The following is a 22,788-nucleotide window of genomic DNA, read 5'->3' as shown; positions in this document are numbered from 1 at the left end:
TTTTGAGAGGTTAACAAAAGAATCCTAGCCCTTTCATATACGAAACAAAGTCTGCTCGGCACAAATCTATGGCGCTAATGCTTTTATCTTTTCATCTAAGGCAACTTATGTTATATTCTCCAACATCTAGGTTTTTGCTTTTTCAAAAGATTACACGCGTCACTCTAACCACCATCGAGCTAAACTAGCCACTTATTAGTGCAGAAGATGTTAAGATGCTTGACTAATTTGTATCTGGGATAACCCGTGTAAAAAAAGGTGAAAAAAACAACAATGTTTGAGAGTTAATAATTTAATGACAAAGATGCTGAATAAAAAATTAATTTAAAAAGAAACTGAATCGACTCCAGTTAATCTGACTAATTGGTGACCTAAAATATCAGATAGTGATAACTCTATAAAAATAAAAGCTGAATAAATCACAAAGATCATAACCTCATAAGTTAATATCAAATAAAAAAAATTCTAATTTTTTTTTAAAAAAATATTACACTCAAACCAAGTGAATCATTGAAACTAGTGGACATGATTATGAAAATAGAATAACCCTGTAAAAGACAAAAATAATTACAAAACATAATCTTCAAATATAAATAATTAAAAAAAAACACCAACAAGGACCAAATCTTACACCAAAAATAATTGAAAGAAACTAATAAGAAATTAAATTGAAAACAAAAATAAAGAAAAGGATATAATAGGAGTAATGAAAAAAATGAGGATCAAAATTTGAAAAAAAAAACGAATTAAAATCCTAAAGGACAAAAGAAAATAAATAAAATAAATGCAAATGATAAAAAATTAGCAATAAAAAGAATGAGGACTAAATTGGATATAAAAAAAAATTAAATTAAATGTAAAGAGGGATGAAATTGAAATTTTTTTTTTCAAGAAACACTAAAATCAAAATAATAAGCACCAAACCCAAAACAAATACAAAATGGAGGACATAATTAAAATTTTAAAGCCCCAACATGAAAATCAAGGCCCATGAGAGAGAAATGAAAGGCAGGAGATAAAAAACTCATTGTTGTCGAACCATTACCCGTCTTAGCAAACACATCACTCTAATAATTGTGCCACATCCTTGTACATAAGATGAGATAGCGATTGAGTTTTTTTTACCATCATTTTGACCATCATAATACACTGACATATGCATGACACACACTAGATCATTTTGACCATCATAATACACTGACATGCATGACACACATTAGCATATTTTTTTGACTTATCAATATTTTAACATGATGAATTACAAAAAAAAAAAATAGCTGAAGGACATATTATTATTACAAAACAACCTTGGTGTAAAGATAAAAATGCCCTCCGTAGTCATCTTTTAAATTTAAAAAGTCAAATATCAACTATGTAATTTTATTGCATAGAAAAAATGTAAAGATAAAGAAACTTCTATCTGCAAGGTTATTTCTATGAGTAGCTAAGGGTATAAATGTTATTTTATTGTGCAAATAAAAAAAATAAAAAATACCCTTAACAAAAGATTTTTTTTTCTCTCCAAATTTTTAGGAAAAAAATATTATTATTTTGCATTTCAAAGTTGAATGACAAAATTATTTTTGGTCAATCTATAAATAACATTTGAATCATTTTGAAAAAAATAATTTTACTCTCAATATTAAAACAATTATTAATAGCAATAAAGAGAAAAATCAACATTATATTGGTTGAATTTATAATGATTCTCCTCACATGTTACAAGGAAAGATTGAACACTTTTAATTTTTTTTTTGTAATAATTCATATTTTTTAAATTAGGCTAAACTCATAAAATTTAGGACTTGAACTGCGTACATATTAGATTTTTTAACTTCAATTAATTATATTAGAGTTTTAATAATGTAGTTGACTTAGTTTAAACTTGATCGAAAAAATAATCAAGTTAGAGTTTTAATAATGCGGTTGACTTGGTTTAAACAAGATTAAAAAAATAAAAATAAAATTGGATTGACCTCCCTTCGAGTTTATTTTCGTGCAATATTTATTTACTCTATAATAATCATAAAACATAATAATGAACAATGCATGTGTTCTTAATTTTTGTATATACAAATTTAACCTATTAAAATAAGATGTGTTTTAAATTTTTTTTCAATAAATTTTTTTAATCTCAATTAATCCAAAAATTAATTTAAAAACATTTATTTAAAAATAATGATCATGGAGACATTAATCTTGAAAAAAATAAAATAAAAATAAAGGATGGGCCATGGAGATGTTAGTTTGGATAGTGTTGGTGTGCCGCCATGGATATTTTTCAGATGGGCTTGAATAACTATTTAGGTGAATTGGGACATGCTTTCTTTCTGTGATTTGATGGGCCATGGATTTTGTTTATGGATATCCCATTTGGTTAATGATTTATTATAAAATAATTATTTTATTTTGTCTGCATGCTATTTGCATTTGCTTTTTTGTACTCTCTTTAATTCTAATTAAATTAAGGGTTTATTTATTTTGTATTTTAAAATTATTTTTTAAAAAAATTTAATTTTTTTATTTCTTACTTCAAATTAATATATTTTTAATATTTTTAAATTATTTTGATTTGCTAATATCAAAAATAATTTTTTTAAAATAAAAAAATTATTGATAAATATTTTCACATAAAAAATTATTTAAAAAACAATAGCAATCAAACTCTTAAACAAGATCTAAGAAACAAACATATCATATTATATATTAAAAATTATTTTGTATTAAATATTATTGATATAATAATTTAAACTAAAGATTTTTTTCTTAGTTAACCGTAATTATATTTTCTTAAGCACAATAAACATCCAAATAAATAGAATTTTTTTTTTGAATATTAACTTTAAAATTTAAGGGAAAAATAAATTTAATTTAATTTTCAACTTAAATTTCCACAAAATTTATTAAATAAATTTAATTTAAGATTTGCTTTAATAAATTTTGTGGAAATTTAAGCTGAAAAATCTGAAGAAAGACTCAATCTCGATAGAGATTGTCCCAATCATAATATATATTTCTGTTTAATATTTTTTTTTATTTTTAATATTTTATTTATTTAAAAAGTCTTAAATTAATCAATGTACATTATTTTATAAATAAAAAAATAGTTGATATTAATAAAAAATAAATATTTTACGAGATTATTTTTATTTATTTATAGGCTAAAAGGAAAAAAAAAATATCAAAGATACAAAAAACAACTCATTAATCGGCCTTTACACTCATATCACCGAATCTCCATCAACCCACAATCATTAATGGACACGAGTCAAATTCATGTACGCTGTCGGCCAATATAGCTCGTAGCACGGAATTTATATTAAACTTACAATATAATTAGCGATCCTTCCTATCTTACCTTGTATAATTTTTTAACAAAAAAGGTAACTTTATCCCACACACCAACGGCTATAAAACTCTGGCGCTCTCCAGATCGTAGGATCAAACCTTGATCCAACGAATCAAAATCAAAATAAATTCGACCGTTGGAAGTGAAGCGTTGGCTCCTCAGCTTCAAAAAGAGAAGGGTTTTTCTCCCTTTCTTACTATTTTCCTATCTCTCAAAATTTTCTCTGCAATCAAGACATTGCTCAGAGAGAAGAAGAGAAATTTAGAGAGAGAAGCTGGAAGTGAAAGAGTTTTTCTTTAATCATCTAAAATGGCTTCAAGGGTTCAGCAACAACAAGCAATCAGAGGTTTTTTGATTTTCTTTCTCTGATTTATTGTCATTATTAGGTTCTTCTTCTTTTTTTCTTGGTCAATGATTGAATAAAATAATAATGGTTTCTTTAATTCTTCTTCATAATGGGGTCTCTCTCTTTAGTGGTTTTTGATTAATCATTTTGCTAATAGGAATGGGCCCATTGTGATTACATGTAAATCTGTTGTTTCTTGGTGTTTTTATTTTGTATTTATTAATGATTTTTTGGTAGCCGTGATGATTCTTTAATTTTTATCTAGTTTTATTTATTTATTTTTAAAATAAATCTATTGTTTTCCTTTTGGGTGTTTTTAGTTACAGAATTGATTGATTACAATCTTTATATGGGTTTAATTTACCTTCTACTGTTTTTTGATGAAAAAGATTAGATTTAGGGGGTCGATTTTTCTTTTTCGTTTCTCTATTTCCTGTTTGGTTTGTTTTCGCTATAGTTTATGTTTGGTTACTGAGAAAAATAAAGGAACCCACAAAAGACTAACTGACCTTTTTTTGTTTCCTTCTAGAGTTCATTTCTTTCAATATTTTATTATATGTTTGTTGAATCCAATGGTTTACAATGAATAGATGATGGATTCTAATGACTGATAATCTGTCACAGGTGAAGCAGTTGTAGGTGTAAACAAGAATGTGAAGAAAATTGCAGCAGCGGCTGAAGGAAAAAACCGCCGGGTTCTTGGCGATATTGGTAATCTTGTTACAGTTCGAGGAATAGAAGGCAGGCAGCAGCCTAATCGCCCCGTCACAAGGTTCCTCTCTCTATCTTTCAGTAACCTATTTGATGTTTGTTGGAGTCAAAATTGGCTGATTTTAGGTTCGATAATTTAGACTAATAGAAGAGCAATTGTAGTCCAAGTTGCTCCTTCTTGGCTGATATTTTTGTTCTTTTATTAGGAGTTTCGGTGCTCAACTGCTTGCCAATGCTCAAGCTGCGGCAGCTGCAGAGAACAACAAGGTTCGATAATCTTTTTTGACCAGTTTTTAGTGTTCAAATTGATAGACTGCAGGTTTTAGATTCTAGGTGTGTTTGATTTCCGGACTGAGTAGGATTCTGGGTTTTCTTTGAATGCAGAAACAAGTATGTGTCAAAGCGGAAAAAGTGCCTGCTGCTGGTGTTGATGGAGTGGCCGCAGAGGCTAGAAAAGTTGCAGTGAGAAAGCCAGCTCAGAAGAAAGTTACTGTGAAACCAAAGCCTGAAGAGGTGACTGAGATAAGCCCTGATACTGAAGAGAAGCCAGGGAACAAGAAAAAGGAAGGAGAAGGATCTTCGAAGAAGAACAAGCCAACTCTTTCTTCTGTCCTCACTGCTAGAAGCAAGGTGATTATCATTGCAACTTTTTGTTGGTATACAGGGTTTTCTTGTGCTAACTTGGTACTTATTTCAGGCTGCTTGTGGTGTTGCAAACAAACCAAAGGGGCAGGTTATTGATATTGATGCAGCAGATGTTAACAATGATTTGGCTGGGGTGGAATACGTCGAGGACATCTACAAGTTCTACAAGCTAGTTGAGGTTTGTATAAAGAGTGCATGACATTTACAAGTTCCTTTGTGTGTGCTTGGCTGCTTGTATAAAGTGTACATCTTTGCATAATGTTCTGGTGTTTGTTGATATTGTGATGCAGAATGAGAGCCGGCCCAATGACTACATGGACAGGCAGCCCGAGATTAATGAGAAAATGAGAGCCATTCTTGTGGATTGGTTGATTGACGTGCAGCACAAGTTTGAGCTCTCACCCGAAACTCTTTATCTCACAATCAATATCATTGATAGATTCCTTTCTGTGAAGACTGTTCCCAGAAAGGAATTGCAGCTTGTGGGCATGAGTGCCACGCTTATGGCCTCAAAGTATGAAGAGATATGGGCTCCTGAGGTAATTAAAAAATCCTCGTATATCATTTTTTCGTTCTTTAATTTATCAAGTAGATTATTTTTCCAGAAAGTTAAAGTGTTCAATGAATTGAAACTTTCAGGTCAATGACTTGGTGTGCATTTCAGACAGAGCTTACACTCATGAACAGATTCTAGTTATGGAGAAGACTATATTGGCAAACCTGGAATGGACACTGACAGTGCCTACACACTATGTTTTCCTTGCTCGCTTCATTAAGGCATCAATTCCTGAGAACGGAGTGAGTTAGAAAACTCTTAAGTCTAATGATTTACAATCTATACTCCCATTTAATATAATTTTTTCTACTATCTGGCCATATGCAAGGTTACTTATATATCTGCAATTGTTTTTGACTTGTCTAGGTGGAGAACATGGTCTATTTTCTAGCTGAGTTGGGCTTGATGCATTATGACACAGTCATGTTTTGTCCATCAATGGTTGCTGCCTCAGCAGTATATGTGGCTCGATGCACTCTAAATAAAACCCCTTCCTGGACTGACACCCTTAAGAAGCACACTGGTTTCTCAGAACCACAACTTAAGTAAGTCTTTATTTAACTTTTCCACCAGCAAGATTTCACTGGTCCACAGTGTGATTTCATTTTGATTTTGGTATATTTCTTTGTCTTAAAATCAGGGATTGTGCTGGATTGCTGGTGTATTTCCATTCGAAAGCCGCGGAACACAGACTTCAGTCTGTGTACAGGAAGTACTCAAAGCCTGAGCGAGGAGCTGTTGCACTACTTCCACCAGCCAAAAGTCTGTTGCCTGGTGGTTTGAGTTAATGATCAACGAAGTTAACAAAGCTTCTAAATCAACGAAGTTAACAAAGCTTCTAATTAGTTTGAAATTCTCACATTTGCTTTATGTGAGCAGCATAGAGAGTATATGAACCAATTTGTTTGTTGGATTAGATCAATTTGTTTGTTGCCGCCTATGAGCAATAATTTTCTTTTCTGCTCTTAAATTTCGTACTCTCAAATTTGAGAAAGTGTCATTGATTGTTTTAAGCAAGCTGAATGAAGAGGAGACCATTTCAATTTATTTCCACAAATTTTAGCCTCCCTTTTGCAAGCGGACCAGATACATAATAAATAATTAGCTATGTTTTTTATCCATTTTTGCACCACGCATCACCTGGAAGCTGCGCATGGGGTAATAGGAGCAGGTGGCTTTTCCAATCATATTCTTTTTTTGACCACTTGCGCAGTGACAAGCACTAGGCCACTCCTACTAAATAAAAGAAAAATACGACTATCTTAAATATTTTCAATGAAATATTGGCCCACTGACGGCAAGAAAGATTTTGGAAGAACGTAAAAGACATGCAGGTAGGCACCTGATAAGGACGAGGATGCTAATAATGGAAGGCTACACAAGTAAAAGACAGGTCACCCAAATGAGGGAAAAAACACAAGCTGAAAAATGACCGAATCAAAAGACAGGTCACTCCAGTGGGGTAAAGAACCTGAAAAATAACGGAATCAAAAGGTCTTTGAAAAAAAAATTGTCCGTGATTGATTTTCATGGATAATTTTTTTACGTTTCTAGGAACATTAATCAGACATGCTCATAGGTAGGCAACAACTGATAAGGACGAGGATGCTAATAATGGAAGGTTACAAGTAAAAGACAGGTCACCCAAATGGGGTAAAAAACCTGTCAACAAGCTGAAAAATGACAGAATCAAAAGACAGGTCACTCCAGTGGGGTAAAAAACCTGGAAAATAACTTTGAAAAAAAAAAAAATTGTCCGTGATTGATTTTCATGGATAATTTTTTTTACGTTTCTAGGAACATTAATCGTGTGCAATTTGTTTGAGGCTTGGAAGAGAGCCCATCAACACAAAATATACCTACCTATAGCATGTATCAGAACAAACACATTGTCGATTATTTGTATTAGATAGGGTAAGCCTCATTTAAAACAATAAATGAAGGAAAGAGACAGGAAGTCAATCATGAGGTGAAGTAGGAGAAAAAGGGAGAAAAAAATATTATTAGTTGAAGGTCAGAAATGTTGTTAAGATGGTCAAATTATTGATGCTCAAGGATCCAATTGTACATCAGATTCATGGAAGCTGGAAAAACAGTGAAGATATGAGAATATATATGATAGATACTTGAGCAGAACAACATCTCTCATTGGTTGCTTTCATTCTTTTTCAAGAAGATCCATATAGACACAATAAAATTTCAAGAAACTTCGTCTGTTTTTCAAACATGAAGTTTGGGAAAGAATTTGCCTCCCAAATGGTGCCAGAATGGGAAGAAGCTTACATGGATTATGATGATTTAAAGACCCTTTTGAAAGACACCAAGCGTATGAAGCAAAGAAAGAAGCAACAAGGTGACCTGAACCGAGCTTTAACTCTTTACAGAACTTACAGTGGTCTAATACAAAGGCAGAAGCATTCTGCAGGCTCTGAGAACATTGAAAACCAAGCCATTCGGGAGAATTCTTTGAAACGAACTGCCTTTGAAAGTTATGAAACATTTTTTCTCATGGCTGCCGAGGGAGGAGGTGAACCTGAAATAGTGTTCTTGAAAAGGCTTGGCGATGAGTTTGATAAAGTTGACAGATTTTACAAGTCTAAGGTGCAAGAGGTGATGGATGAAGCTGAAATGTTGAGTAAGCAAATGGATGCTTTGATTGCCTTTCGTGTAAAAGCAGAGAACTTACAGGGATTGTTTAATAAGTATGGTGACTCGAATCGTCTCGGTTCTGATGTTGCTGCTGCTGGATCAAGTAGTAAGTTCTTATCATGGAGCTAGCAATTTTCAGTTCTGCATTTTACTTTTTTCAATATAAAAATTATTGGTTCTTTTTCGGTTATTTGAACTGATATATTCTGCTTCATCTGCAGGAATTATCTCCATGGATGTTATAGAGGCTTCACAGTCGAATCGAAGGCAACTAGATGACTTAAATGATGGCACAAATGATAAGCATACCAATTCTATGCGTGGAGAGAATCATGAAAAGAAACTAAAGAACAGCAGTAGATGGAAAGCAGCTTCATCAGAACTACTTAATCAAGTGAAATTGAAAAGATCTCCTGAAACTCCTCGTTCAACCATCAAAGGCTTCTTTGACATTTCTAATCAAACTGAGCCAAAGTTTAGTAAGAAAAATCTAAAGAAAGCTGAAAAACAACTCAAGCTGGCTATCAATGAATTTTACTACAAGCTTCAGCTTCTAAAGAACTATAGGTAATAAATTTCGTTCATAAACTTGCTTTTTTGGCTATCTGGATTATAGTCTGGAGATGCTGTATTCCTCTTTCCTTAACTTCTACTAAATTCTCTTGTTTGCATTTGAAAACAGCTACTTGAATATCCAAGCATTTTCAAAAATAGTGAAGAAATATGACAAGGTAGATTCCATGTTAAAATACAGATCTCCCTCTCATCATACGCTAAGCTTTGTAATTAGAAGTTAACACCAACCTGACTTTCTGTTTTGTTCTCATCATTGCAGATTACGTCAAAGCGCACATTAAATAGCTTTAGGAGTATGATGGATTTCTCCCATCTTGGCAGCTCTGATGATGTAAGATAATATCTATTCATGTCGGTCAAGAATCAATATCCATGAATTCATTCTTCCATGTTCTAAGTCATGAATCAATATCCATGAATTCATTCTTCTATGTTCTAAACCTTTGTAATCTGATTTGAGGATGTGCTATTGCAGGTAATCAAGCTTATGGAGAGAGTTGAATTAACTTTCACCAAACACTTCTCCAATTCAGACCGAAGGAAAGCTATGGACACATTAAGACCAAAAGCTAAGAAAGAAAGACATAGGATATCATTTTCCATTGGTAAGAATCTAAATAAAAGTAATCTGAACTTACAAGGCCAATTTTCTGTGATTACTTTTGTTACTGAATCTGTTTTGTGGGAACTTTTCCAGGCCTATTTGTTGGTTGCACATTGGCTCTCATTCTAGCTCTTGTATTAATCATACATGTTCGAGATCTTCTGAATAAGGAAGGGAAACACCAGTACATGGAAAATATGTTTCCTCTTTACAGGTATGTTACAGAGAGGGGTTTCGAAGCATCTGCGCTTCCTAATTTATACACCACCTTTGCAAATTAAGGGAATCAAGAATTAACAGAACCCCATATTGTCTTTCTCATGATAAACCTTAGCAATTTATTTAACAAGTCATTTCATACTTGTTTGCAGCCTGTTTGCATTTGTTGTTCTACATATGCTTATGTATGCTGCCAATATATACTTCTGGAGGCGGTATCGGATCAATTATACCTTCATATTTGGCTTCAAACAAGGAACAGAACTGGGTTATCGAGATGTTCTGATGTTAGGCTTTGGCCTAGCAGTGTTGGCGCTAGCCAGCGTGCTTGCAAACCTTGACATGGAAATGGATCCCAGAACGAAAGATTACAAAGCATTGACAGAACTTGTACCTCTAGGTTTGGTTGTGGTAAGAAAAGTGGAGCAATCCAACATACCTGCTAGTTCCCCTGCCAGATTTATAAATGCATGTGCAGTATGCTCAACCAGTTCCTTTTTCCCTGGTCTTTGCAGCTTGTACTTGTCATCTGCTTCTTCCCTTTCAACTTTATATATCGTACAAGTCGCTTCTTCTTTATCACAAGTTTGTTTCACTGCATCTGTGCTCCTCTATACAAGGTAATTAGTCACACTTATAGCAGAGTAGGAAATATAAAAGGGATCAACCTATTTATCTATAATTTCTCAATTGCAGGTCTCCTTCCAAGATTTCTTCTTGGCTGACCAGTTAACTAGCCAGGTCAGTAGAGAAACCAGTGCTTTATATGCCTTAAATCACCATACAAATACTGCCACTTTGACAATGAGCATCCCTCATTGTTTGAATACAGGTGCAAGCCCTTAGAAGCTTTGAATTCTACATATGCTACTATGGCTGGGGAGACTATAAGCGGAGACAAAATACCTGTAAAACCAGTGATATATACAGCACTTTCTATTTCATTGTTGCTGTGATTCCTTACTGGTCTCGTCTCCTTCAGGTATGCATGAGCTGCTCTGAAATTGTAACTTACGTGGTTGGGCTTGGCACTTACAGCTCTCTTTTCAAATTTTCAGTGTCTTCGACGCCTCTTCGAAGAGAAGGACATGAAGCAAGGATATAATGGTCTCAAGTATTTCTGCACAATTATTGCTGTAAGCACAAGGACTGCATATAGTTTTGAAAAAGGACTGGGCAGGAATATAATAGCCTGGATATTCTCAGTAATTGCAGCTGTCTATGGTACATATTGGGACCTAGTCATGGACTGGGGGCTTTTGCAAACTCAGTCTACGAACTGGTTGCTAAGAGACAAACTCCTTATCCCTTACAGAAGTGTATATTTTGGAGCAATGGTGAGTTAGAACAGAAAAACGAAGAACAATTACATAAAATGAAAACCATTAAAACATAAACCAGGTTTACAAATTAGTTACATGCATTAGCACCAGAGTCTTTCCTGATAACTAATTCGTATTACGTTGGCGAAAATTGCAGGTTCTGAATGTATTCCTGAGATTTGCCTGGTTGCAAACTGTACTGAACTTCCGAGTGCCGTTCCTACATAGACAAGCCATAATTGCAGTTGTTGCTAGCTTGGAGATTATTCGTCGCGGATTATGGAACTTTTTCAGGTAACATTGATTTTGTGTAAAATTCCCAACTTCATTGTAAATTGCATATTGTGGCTAATCCTGTTCATATTCTTGTGATTGATCAGGTTGGAGTATGAACATTTGAATAACGTTGGCAAGTATCGCGCATTCAAGTCTGTACCTCTACCTTTTGACTACAAACATGACTTGATTATTGCATCAGAGTAAAACCAATGGACCCGATGAAGTTAGCCAAAGCAATACCAAAGAAAGAAATGCAGCATTGATGTTCTCAAAACTGGGAATCAGGCGGACATGAACTGTTTTCTCACTCAATTTTTTGATTCATACATTTAAAGAACATGTCCAAATTAATTAAACTCAAAAGATGTTGCTGGGATTTTATTTTTACCAACAAGAAAGCTAAAATTCATGATGATATTACTGTACTTCAAGACAAAATTTATTATTCATTACAATAATATAATTATCATATTGCTTGTTGATCATTTTCTTTTTTACCTTTGCTTTTGCTTTTGGGGTAGAGTGGTTTTTTTCCCATAACATAAACATATTTAAGAATTGAGAGGGGTTATTTTAATAACTAAATTTTAAAATATTTAGTAAAATAACTAATGTAACTTTTTTAAAAATAATCTAATGTCTTTTATATAAGGATGTTTTCGTATTTTCTTGTTTGCTAGAACAATGAAATTGTTGTATTACCCTTGTCATTTCAATTTTTTAGTCTTGGATTTTAGGGCTTGATAATAATTTCTTCATGGTTTGTTTGTTATTGTTAATTGATCTTGAGGGTATTTTTAGTTTTGAATAAATAAAAAAACAAAAAAAACTATTAGAGTATACAAATCACGCATCAATGCGTACGATTGACACCAATAGTTATAATGGCGCTTCCACCGCATTAATGGATTCATCTTGACATCCTTTTTCTTCCTGGTTGACATGCGCTTCCACCGCATTAATGGATTCATCTTGGCATCCTTTTTCTTCCTCGTTGACATGTGTATGATAGTTTGATGAAATGGTCAAGAATGATTTTTTTTCCCTTTTCCTTCCTTTTCTTCCTGGGATTACATGTTGATCATAAAAAACTTATATCAGTCCTTCAATTTTTTTTTTTTGGATTCAATCCCTTTTCTTTTAATTGTAATTTTTAATTTATATTGTTTATTTCCAATTTGATTTTATTTTTGATTTCATCCCTAGTCATTTGATTTTTGAAATTTGTTTTTTTTAATTGCTATTTATTTTGTTCTAAATTATTTTCTTAATTGATTTGTTTTTTTAACAATTCCACCCCTATTAATTTATTTTCATTTAATTTTTGTGTCAGATTTAATCATGCTTTTTTTAATTGCTATTTTTTAATCATTTTCTTAATGGATTGGTTTTTTATAATTTCATCACTGAATATTTAATTTCATTTGATTTTTATATCAAATTAGTTCTAATTCTTTTAATTGCTATTTTTCTTTTCTTTTGTATTGTTTTTTTTATAGTTTTTTTTTCAATTTTATCCCTTGATATTTGCTTAGTTAAGAATCTGACTTCTTTGTTTTTTCTGGATTTTCCTTTGAAGAGGTCACATCAGTCTCATGACCCAGGTCATAGATCTAAAAAATCAGCTCGAGTCGACTTTTGTTTTTTTCAAAAGCATTTTTTAAATGTTCTTTTTATATGTATTTTTTAAGTTTTCTTATTTATTACATTATTTGAGTCTCATGTCTTATGTTATGTGTTTGATTTGTTGGCTAGGATTGGTTGCCGGGTTTGCTCAAGACTTTTTTAGTTATTTTTTTGACTTTGACAAGTTTTTCAAATTTATATTTTTAAATTGACTTATAATACCTCTTTTAATAAGACAAATTTAGGTTTTGATAAGCTATAAGCTTTTTAAGATTTAATCATATTTATGATGTTTGTTTGGTTTTGCATGGTTTTTACATGTGTTTTCAATTTCACCCATTGATTTTTTTTATCTTTAAAGTTTGCTTCCTATTATTTTAATTTTTTTGTTGTTTTTGTATGTTTTTTTATTAATATTTTTCTAGCAATTTCATTTAAAATTAAATTGGTTGGAGATTATGCTTCTTGATTGAATATGGATAAAATATTTAGGTACGCTTTCAACAATTTTTTTCTATTTCATCCTCCATCATTTTTTTAATCTACAAATAATCAATCATATTACAAATAATTTTTAATTTCACTCCTATAATTTTTTAATCTTTCAAGTTTGGTCCCAATTGTTTTAATTGCCATTTTTTTGGGATTTTTTTTTTCAATTTTCATCCTAATTGGGTTTTTTCATGTTAGATTTTAAGCTTTTTTTTTGCTACTCTTTTTTTTATAAGTTTTTTATTAATATTTTTTTTAATGATTTCATCATTTAAAATTAAATTAAAAAATATTTAAGTTTTTTTATTGAACTTGGGTTTATGATCTAACAAATTATAAATTTTTTAGATTATATTAAGTTTAAGAGAATCGATTGAGATTTAGAGAGAGGGTAATTAACCTAGCTATACGTGTAATACTCTTTGGTATGGATGCCATTAAGTTGTTATCAAAGTATTATGGAAGAATTTCCAATCCTGAACACAAGCTATTTCTTAAGGACAAATGGAAGTTGGAATAATCCAGAAAACATCACAAGAAAAATTGGAGACATCAAACTCAGGAAGCAGTAATGACAACGATTCCTGAGACTTGCAGCAGAGACATGCCAGACTCAACAATTTTGGCCTGAAAATGCAATGCCCTATTAACTTCTTTTTTTTTTCCTTCAAAAATTGAAAGTAATCTCAAGGATTAAATTCTAAAAGTTTCTACCTTTGTTTCCTCAAATCAATCGGATTTCTGCTGGGATCCCCATTTTGTAAGGATTTAATTGGAAAACTCCCACATGGTCTTCGTTAAGCAATCGGATTCAGGATCAAACTAGGATTGACCCTTCATGCCTATAAAAAGAAACGTTTCCATCACAAGACCCCACATCCCAAAAGAAATTAAACCTACATTTTCAGTTTAGTCTTCTGTCTTGCCTTTTTTGTAGTTCTTTAGATTAAACCCTAGTTGATAAGACCAGTTATCAATGGAGAAACAGTTTCTGTCGCTGTTTGAGTCAGCAAAGAAATCTGCAGCCCTTGTGGCCACTTCTGCTTCAATATTTCCTGAAGTTTATCAATGCCTAGATGCTTTGGACCAGCTTAAGAGGTTCCCCGTAACATCATCCAGGGTTCTTGTCTCCACTCCTGTTGCAAAAGAAGTTCAATATCTCACAAAACACCGTGTAAAGATGATCAGAACTGCTGCTTCTTGCGTGCTGGATGCTTGGTGTAGGAATCTGTACGAAAGAAACCCTGCCATTGATGGTAAAACTCAGCCAACAAAATCTACAAGTGGGTCAAGAACGGGGACTCTTTTTGTCAAGATACACGGAAGAGTAATAGGAAGGGTTAAAGTTAACATGCCTATTCAGACGGAGAAGAAGATAAAAGAAGAGAGAGAAAATGGTTTCGGTTGTTTCAAGAAACCACCACAAGATCCTGCCATGCGCTGCACAAAGCCAGGGAAAGTACAAATTATCAGGCGCTGTTTCAAGAAACCATCTACCAAGCGCGTCACAAGGCAAGAGAATGTGAAAGATTCCTGTAGTTTCAAGAAACCATCAGAAGAACCTGTCAAGTGCAGTGATGGCTTGCGTAGCAAGGTCAGGCACATTCTTGTGGAGTCATTGGGCAGAGTTGCAAAGGAGGTTAAAGAGGATTTGATGGAAGAAGTAAGAGTGCGTGACCCAATTATTGTTGCTGCTGATGTTGAATCACTGATGTTTGAAAGGATGGGGCTTTTCAGTGGCACCAAACAATTGAGGTACAGGTCAATATTGTTCAATATGAAGGATCCAAAGAATCCAGATTTGAGAAGGAAAGTTCTTCTTGGACAGATTAAGCCAGAGAAACTCGTGACTATGACAGCAGAAGAGATGGCAAGCAATCAAAGGCAATTCGAGAATGATCAAATCAGGAAGAAATCTTTGTGGAAGGAGAAGAATGTAGAACAAATCAGTGGATCCAATGGAATTTTGAGGCCTTAGTTTTTTGCTTGTAATCAACATTGATACAAGATTTAATTCTTTTGTACAGACAATTCAATCCTAGTTCATGTTAGTTATGCTCTAGCTGCAGATGTAACTGAATCTCAGTGATTTTTTTTGGGTAAATCATATATTCGTTCATCAATTTATCAATATAGTTCAATTACATAACTTCCTTAATATGCAAGCAAAATGCAATTATTTTAACAATTGTTGATGCTATTGTACATCAAATCCAATGTAGTTTTCTTCAATGAAATTTTTCCAATCACAAAGGCTTTGTGTTCGGATGGTTAACAAATGCAAGGTAGGATAGAGAAACAAAATTAAAGAAAAAAAACATATTTTTCATGCCCCATTAGCGCGAATATTCGGTTGAAATTCAAACGGATGTTCAAGACATCCGTTCAACTACAATTCGGTTATTCAAATCTACGAAGTGTAGAACTCTTTTCTTTCTTTCTTTCTTTCTTTCCTTTTTTTTTTTTTGTCGCTGATGCTATTGCGCTTTGGTATTACGTTTTTGGTTGTTCTGCTCTGGAAATTTGGTTGCAAGATTGGGCTGAGCCACCAAGGCATTAACTTGTCTATGTTTTATACCATCTAGACTGGAACTTTCATACCTTGCTCCTTGTCTTTCTAACAACAAAAGCTTTGCATCTACACAGGCCAAAGTTCACTTCTAACATAGACCAATCTGGGACATTCTTGTAGGTTGCAATATTGTCAAGTAATCAATAACAAGAAACACCCATTTCTTGTTAGAGTAAGATATATCTGCATACTGTCCACGTGTTTCTTCGAATACCTAGCATCAATTGCTTTTCAAGTTCTTGTAAGATTGTCATTGTCCTTATTCCTTATAAAGTTTTGACCAAAAAACTTGTTGTTGTAGAGGAATGAAGGATCCATATCCCATGGAAATAATTGGTGAAATCTAAGTAACAAACCTGGTCCAGGGACCATTGAAATTAGTGTTTGTGGCCATTGGACAATGCCTGGGATTCCAACTTGAATGACGGCTTGGATACCAACTATAAATTAGAAGATAAGAGTTCCTCTGAAACATTACACATCAACCCATTTGGTTTCTTAAACCAAACCCACCAAACCTGTGAAACAAAAGCATATTTCTGAGCCAAGGTAGTCTAACTTTCCTCACCTTACTCCTCAAAAATGTTCTTCCCACAGAGGCAAGTTTCACTGAACATTGCGTTAATGACTGCAAGAAACTATGATCAACAAGATCGGCTCACCACCCCAAATTCACTCCACGCTGTTTTCACCTTCATCATGCCCTGTCCTTCTTAACTTTCTTGAATTGATGTATCAAGGAAAGGACTATTCTCCATTTGATACTCACCCCATTAACATGTGGATTGGCCTCAGTTGTTTGTTAGCATACTGCTTGGCTTATGGAATTGAAGTAGCCTGTTTCAAGTGTCTTCGGTCTCCAGTCGTTGCCTCTATATTCTGTAGGAGCGCAGTGTTCTTTGGTTCATTATCAATAGCATCTATAGCTTTTATAATTTTTTCTGAATTGTGTTCAGCCATTGCTATATGTTCTATGCATCTTACTTCCAGTGGAGAAGTTATTGTACACCCAAGTTGACAAAACAAGGAAATGGATCGAGGGTAGACTATTGAGAGCATCAGATTTACAAGACTGGCATGTGAGGCAAACTTCAGTTCGTGTCGAATTCCTTCTTGGATCGAAGAAATAGACTTCCTTTTTTGACATGATTTGTAACTAGGGAAAATTCATGCATTTGAAACAGTGGTTTTAGAAGATTCCAATAACAAACAATAGCAAAGAATATCAGTCAATCTGCGTAACAATTAGACTGCCAGCATATATATGATCACAACAATCAACAGAAACTGATTAAGACTAAGAGTGCATCACACACTTTGACCTTTTACCCTTCCTAGTGCAAAGATCTGTGGAACACTAAAATCAATGAAAAGTACCTGGTCGAAAACAGAAGGTTGCTTTCAGATTTTCCTCTAGGAAAAATCTAAGGCAGCCTGGATGTATTGGCCCTTAGTGTTGTCATTCTTTATCTCGTTATATTGTTTTTGAAACTATAATTTTCTTGAGATAAAAACAAAACTTTATTTCCAAGCTTAGCATATATTTCACAATCCTCCTGCTTTGTAGGAATCATTTTCTCAACTTGTCAGAATCATCCAGTTCATTATTGGACTATTCAGGAAAAATTCTCTGCTTGCCTTGTCTCCCATCAACTGACAATTTTCCTACCCCATAGGGGTTTAAATAAAACTATGCAAAATTAGATGCATGCCAATCAGAAACCAGTTGGAAGAGGTCTTACAAGGATTGTGGTTCATATTCTCAACCATATATAAAAACAATAACAAGCAACTGTTAATGATGTAATGGATCAGAGTCCCACAAGGATAGACTGTCAGATTAATTGGTTAGTGAGGCAAACATCAGGTAATGCATATTGGCTTATGGTAAACTCCTTGCATGGATCAAAGAAAATTATAGACTTGTTCCATAAGGAAAGCTACATCATGATGTTCTTTGTAGCCTCACCTCTTCCTTTAGTACTTCGAAGAAAAAAACTTAAGGCTTTTCCTTCAGGCCAAATCATTGGAGTAATCAGCAAAGAGGATAGGCCTTATTGCCTTTTAAGGCCTAATAAAGCCAAAGAAGACCTGAAAACCCTGCTCGCCGTCAACAATGGTTTTAATCTTCCCCTTTCTGTCTCCCTCTCCTCTCTCTCCTAGTCTCTCCACACTAGTATTACCGGAGGAATACCGAGCAGCTTCTTGCCGAACTGGGGAACTCAACCTCCCATCTCTCAAGCCTAACCGTTTCCTTCATGGTTCTCAAGAAACTCAAAAACCAAGAAATCAGGTTCCTTCTTCATCTCTTCTCCAATTTTTTTCTCTCCTGTTTCTCAATTTACAACATTTTTCTTATATATGAAAAGTTAAATAGTGCAAAACATGTTTTACAGGAATTCTAGCGAGAAAAGTGCACTTTTTTGTTCAGCTAAAATATTTAATCTTTAGTAATTTGGAATATCACTTTAATCCATGAAAGGGATTAATGATACTAAATTCCTTTTATTGTATTTTCTAGAGATTTTTTAAGTAACAGATGCCTCCAAAGACAAAGAAGAATTCGAAGACGTTATCGAGGCTATCGAATGCTGATGAGTCTGCCTCATCTCCTAGAACACCATTAGTGGCATCTGCTGTAGACTCAGAGGCTAGTGAACAAGAAGATATCTTGTTGTCTTAAGAAGAAGCTTCCAGTAAATATCCGTCTTTGATCTGGAAATCTGTTTTTACTGGTAGAATCAATGAAGTTGAGCCGAGTCAACTACTGCTGTCAGAGGTTGAAAATTTGGCTTTCAGAATCTTCCATGGTTTCTTCTTCCCTTGCTCCTGGTTTACCAATAATTATTTTAATGAAGGTTTAAAATTTGTTGCTGAAGTTGTCTTTGTGGTAAAATTGTAGGTTTCGCTTGCTGCTGTGGAAAGGATATTTTCAAGTAGAAGTTTTCCTCTCAGCTCGTTATCCCATGAATGGACCACACAGTGCGAGGTGGAATCTGTGGATGAAATAGCTAATGAAGCAGGGAATTACTTTGCTCTTGAGATGGTTTTCCTTCTTGTGAGGTTTGAAAGCAAACACACAAAAGTTTGGCATTGGCGTGTTTAAGCAGTGTCCTTGAACATTATGTGAATGATGCCAATTTCATAGGATAATCAGATTATATTTCTGCAAGGATCGATTATTGTTCTAAATATCTGTCCTGGATGACCTATGATATGAAACCTATTTCATTTTGGTTTGAAGCCTCTAGGAGGTTCGAATTGTGAGCATTTAATCCTTCAACAGGAAAGGCATTGTTGAAAAATGATTTCTGTAAAGCAGGATAATTTTTCTTGAAAATGAGTACTTACAGTTACAGGGTGATTATACATAGAGCTTAGCCTTCATCAAATCATGATTGAATTTGTAAATTCATAATAATTGTTAAAGCTCTAATGATTTCTTGATTCAAGCTAACAGTTTTACAAATCAATTCAAGCTGTTACAGAGAGAAAAGTATCGTTTTTACCCTCTCCCTCGTGAAGTCATTAGTTGTTCTGTCATTTGATGTCCTGCTCTTTCACGCTTTCTTTTCTCCAGGTTTCAGCCTGGCAGGGGGGAGTTTTTTGAAAATAATATAAATTATATCTTTTAAGATTTAATTTAATTTTTTAATATAATATCATAATCGTGTTAATCATATGATTACAAGTTCAAAATTTTTATTAACTTTATTGGAAAAGATATGATAAAAATAATAATATAAATTATATCATAAATCTCACCTAACATGTTAAATCTAAGAATTGATTTGGTTCTTAGACAATAATAAATCAGTATGATGGAGACAGTTTTTGATTTGGCCTGTCAATCTGCACCTGCCGTGGTTAGATATCTTCTCTCTTCGAATTTTTTCATCATTCTTCTCTAATTTTTCAGGGTCTCGCCCTGTTTCAAACCAAACAAGCTGCTGAATACACTTGTTCTAAAAAGAAACAAATTTAGAGTAAGGTTCAAGTTATTGTTGTTAGAAATGGCATCCTTTGGTTAGCTATGAAAAACGTTCATTCTAATGTAGTGTTCTCAGACAATTTGCGGCACTTGGATGACTTATTGACGACAATGCGCGGGAAACAAGATCATAAAAACAAAAATGAAGGTGTTGACCTTCACAGTTGGCTTTCCTTATCATTTGTCTACGAACTGATTCATCACGTTTAAATTTGAAATCTGTTATCTGGAACTATAAAATGTCATGTTTCTCTGAGCCTCAGTTTACTTTAACTTCTATTCCTAGGTGGCTAAATGATGGTTATGCTTTCAAAGGTCTTCATTGATGAGTTGGATGCCATTGCACTGCACGGAAAGGCAGAGGTGAAGAACTATATCTCAAATAATGGTAGCTACATTATTGAATTTGATGGATGGGATTAGTAGAACTGATGGGAAGCTTGATAGTATCGACCCTGCACTGAGGTGGCCTGGAAAACTTGGCAGAGAAACAGAAATAGGTAACACAAACAGGTTGCCTGGAAAACTAAAGTTACGGGACACATTGGTCTGTCTTAAGTGTTATGTTAGGTCCAAAAAATCTGACTACAGTTCTTATTCCAAGGGATCATCCATTGCATATGAAGGTTGTTCTGACAGTGTGGTAAAAGAATGTGATTGCTCAACAGGGGTAGGAGACATGTTGAGGTATAGTGCAGATTCTGCATTTTCCAGCACCTCATATTTGCCTGTTTCCGTGGAGAACCCGCCATCTTCTTGCTTCAACGGAACAGTATCAGAAATCGAAGAAAAGATAGAGAATGGAATTATTGCTTGTCCTGAAGAGGAACTTATGGTGGAAGAAGAATCCATGTTGATCATTGTTCTTGAAGATTTTGAATTGGTCATGATGAAAGTTGTAACTTATCATTTGATGAGAAGATGCAATCAAGAAACATGAAAATTACTGGAAAACTCGTCGTCCACCGGGTTGACATTTCTTCTTCAAAAAAGTTCGTATTTTCTTTTACTTTGGTCTGCAAACTGGAGCAGCAACATGCCACTTGGCTTGGATGCACTTTATAAACTACCCCCTCTCTCTTAATGGTATAATTAAGAAACATGAAACTTGATGCTCATCGATTTTCATTTCAAAAGGATGCTGGAAGGTTTTCATTTTTTTTCCGTTAAAAAAATTCACTCTAGTATTGTGCAGACATTCGTCTCTTCAAGATGACCTAATATTTCCTGTCACGTTGACATGGCAAGACAATGATAAACTCAACAACGCAGTTCCTGAATCCCTTCTCTGCATCGTGCTCATAATCTTGATCTCCGAATGGAAAACTGCGATTCTGCAGCAAGTTTGTCCCACAAATCCTTCATAAGCAGCGGCAACATAAGCTACTACCACGTTTTTTCTTTTGCATAATTTAATGAAACTGTTAAAATTGGAATAAATCTTTTAATAATCACTCATAGGGAGCCACTTATTTAGACAAAAATTGATAAAATCAAAGGGTATGGGACTGCATATTGATACAAGTTTGGGGTGGAATTTCTGTTTTCCCTTGAGATCTCCATTTCCCATCCATGATGATGAAGAGTTGGGGAGAGGTATGGAAAATTCTGTCTTCAATTTTCGTTATCTTACTGTTGTTTCTCCTTAAAAGATAAATTGTTTCACTTCACAGGGAGGTCAGCTGGGCAGGGCTGATGCCAATAGGAACCCTAGATTTGGAATCTTGGTTCTTTACATTATCTGTTTCTTTCAGCTGGGCCATGGTCATAAAAATGAATTGCCTCCCGATATTGTTTTAATAATCTCGTCTTTATATTTTAAATAGGTTTAATGAGTTGCATGATTGGGTCTTGAAATCCTGCAACTGTGAGTTTAATTAGGGTTCGTAGATGGAGATGGAGACAGGTCAAAAATATCTGCTGCTGCTGCCAATGGAAACCATTCAACAGCTTAATTATTGCTTGATGTTTTCGATTACAAGCTGGAATAATAAGAAACATTATTAAAGTTAAAAGAGATGTCATTTGGTGTGGGTTGGAATGGAAGGGATTAAGATTAAATTAATTAATTAATTAATATATGATCCCACGGTCTTCGGTCTAAAGTTTGATGTATCTTTCAATTAATGGAAAGGGAAAATAGATATATAAATTATTAATTCCTATAAACTTGTGTTTACTGCTGTGAGTGATTATGATTATTTTTTTCTTCGTCAAACTCTCTGTGTTTGATGTAACTAAAAACAAATCTTGAAATTGGTGAAGTAGTGTATGATGACGATGAGGATTATATCATTCATCAAGTCTTTTTTAATATGTTAATCAAGAGTCTGTTCATTTTTTTTATTTTATAAAAAATTATTATTTTTTATGTGTGTTTTTATTATTTTAATATGTTAATGTGAAAAATAAATTTTAAAAAATAAAAAAAATATTATTTTAAATAAAAAATATTTTAAAAAATAATCACCGTTATAATACTAAACTACTTTTAAAGACATCTAGAGTCTAAGAGAAAAAAAACTATATTATTTTTACAAATCAAAGTTAAAACTAGTTTTATACAATTCAAGACCTAAATCATGAATTGAATTAGTTTAACTAAATAAATTAAATAATATTATTTTTTAAAAAATAAAGAAATTAAAATTAAAATTAATTTTTTTACTAAATTGCTCGTTGGCCTTTATCATTATTTAATCAAATCAACTCTTACTTGGTTTTTTCCAAATCTAACTCGGATCAAGGTCTTGAATTATCTATTAGACCAAACCAGGTTTAATAACAATTATAAATAAAAACCGATTCTTTGGCTAGAAAAGGAACATATACTAACATGTTCACATTCATG

The 22,788-nt window shown here is 33.4% G+C and overlaps 3 protein-coding genes across 3 annotated transcripts; all 3 read left to right on the top strand.

Annotated features, from left to right (window-relative positions):
- The first annotated feature begins 3,535 nt into the window (after window positions 1-3,535).
- On the top strand, window positions 3,536-6,617 carry LOC105137365 (G2/mitotic-specific cyclin S13-7-like). The gene is made up of 9 exons (XM_011043093.1): window positions 3,536-3,695; window positions 4,320-4,467; window positions 4,613-4,673; window positions 4,791-5,036; window positions 5,104-5,229; window positions 5,342-5,590; window positions 5,691-5,849; window positions 5,974-6,152; window positions 6,248-6,617. The coding sequence occupies exons 1-9, from the start codon at window positions 3,659-3,661 to the stop codon at window positions 6,393-6,395; spliced, it is 1,353 nt and encodes a 450-aa protein (XP_011041395.1). The 5' UTR covers window positions 3,536-3,658; the 3' UTR covers window positions 6,396-6,617.
- Window positions 6,618-7,700: 1,083 nt separating this feature from the next.
- Window positions 7,701-11,659, top strand: LOC105137364 (phosphate transporter PHO1 homolog 3-like). The gene is made up of 13 exons (XM_011043092.1): window positions 7,701-8,362; window positions 8,478-8,823; window positions 8,939-8,987; window positions 9,092-9,163; window positions 9,308-9,437; window positions 9,530-9,650; window positions 9,808-10,066; window positions 10,171-10,275; window positions 10,352-10,396; window positions 10,488-10,637; window positions 10,714-10,992; window positions 11,135-11,271; window positions 11,358-11,659. The coding sequence occupies exons 1-13, from the start codon at window positions 7,834-7,836 to the stop codon at window positions 11,458-11,460; spliced, it is 2,325 nt and encodes a 774-aa protein (XP_011041394.1). The 5' UTR covers window positions 7,701-7,833; the 3' UTR covers window positions 11,461-11,659.
- Window positions 11,660-14,350: 2,691 nt separating this feature from the next.
- LOC105137387 (transcription elongation factor A protein 2-like) lies at window positions 14,351-15,352 on the top strand. Its single transcript, XM_011043112.1, has one exon. The coding sequence runs from the start codon at window positions 14,351-14,353 to the stop codon at window positions 15,350-15,352; it is 1,002 nt and encodes a 333-aa protein (XP_011041414.1).
- The last annotated feature ends 7,436 nt before the right edge of the window (window positions 15,353-22,788 follow it).

The sequence above is a fragment of the Populus euphratica genome, unplaced genomic scaffold (genome assembly GCF_000495115.2).
Source record: "Populus euphratica unplaced genomic scaffold, PopEup_1.0 scaffold66.1, whole genome shotgun sequence".
In the NCBI taxonomy this organism is placed as follows: domain Eukaryota; kingdom Viridiplantae; phylum Streptophyta; class Magnoliopsida; order Malpighiales; family Salicaceae; genus Populus; species Populus euphratica.
Note: the sequence above shows the minus strand (reverse complement) of the source record. Positions and strands in the feature narration are given on the sequence as shown.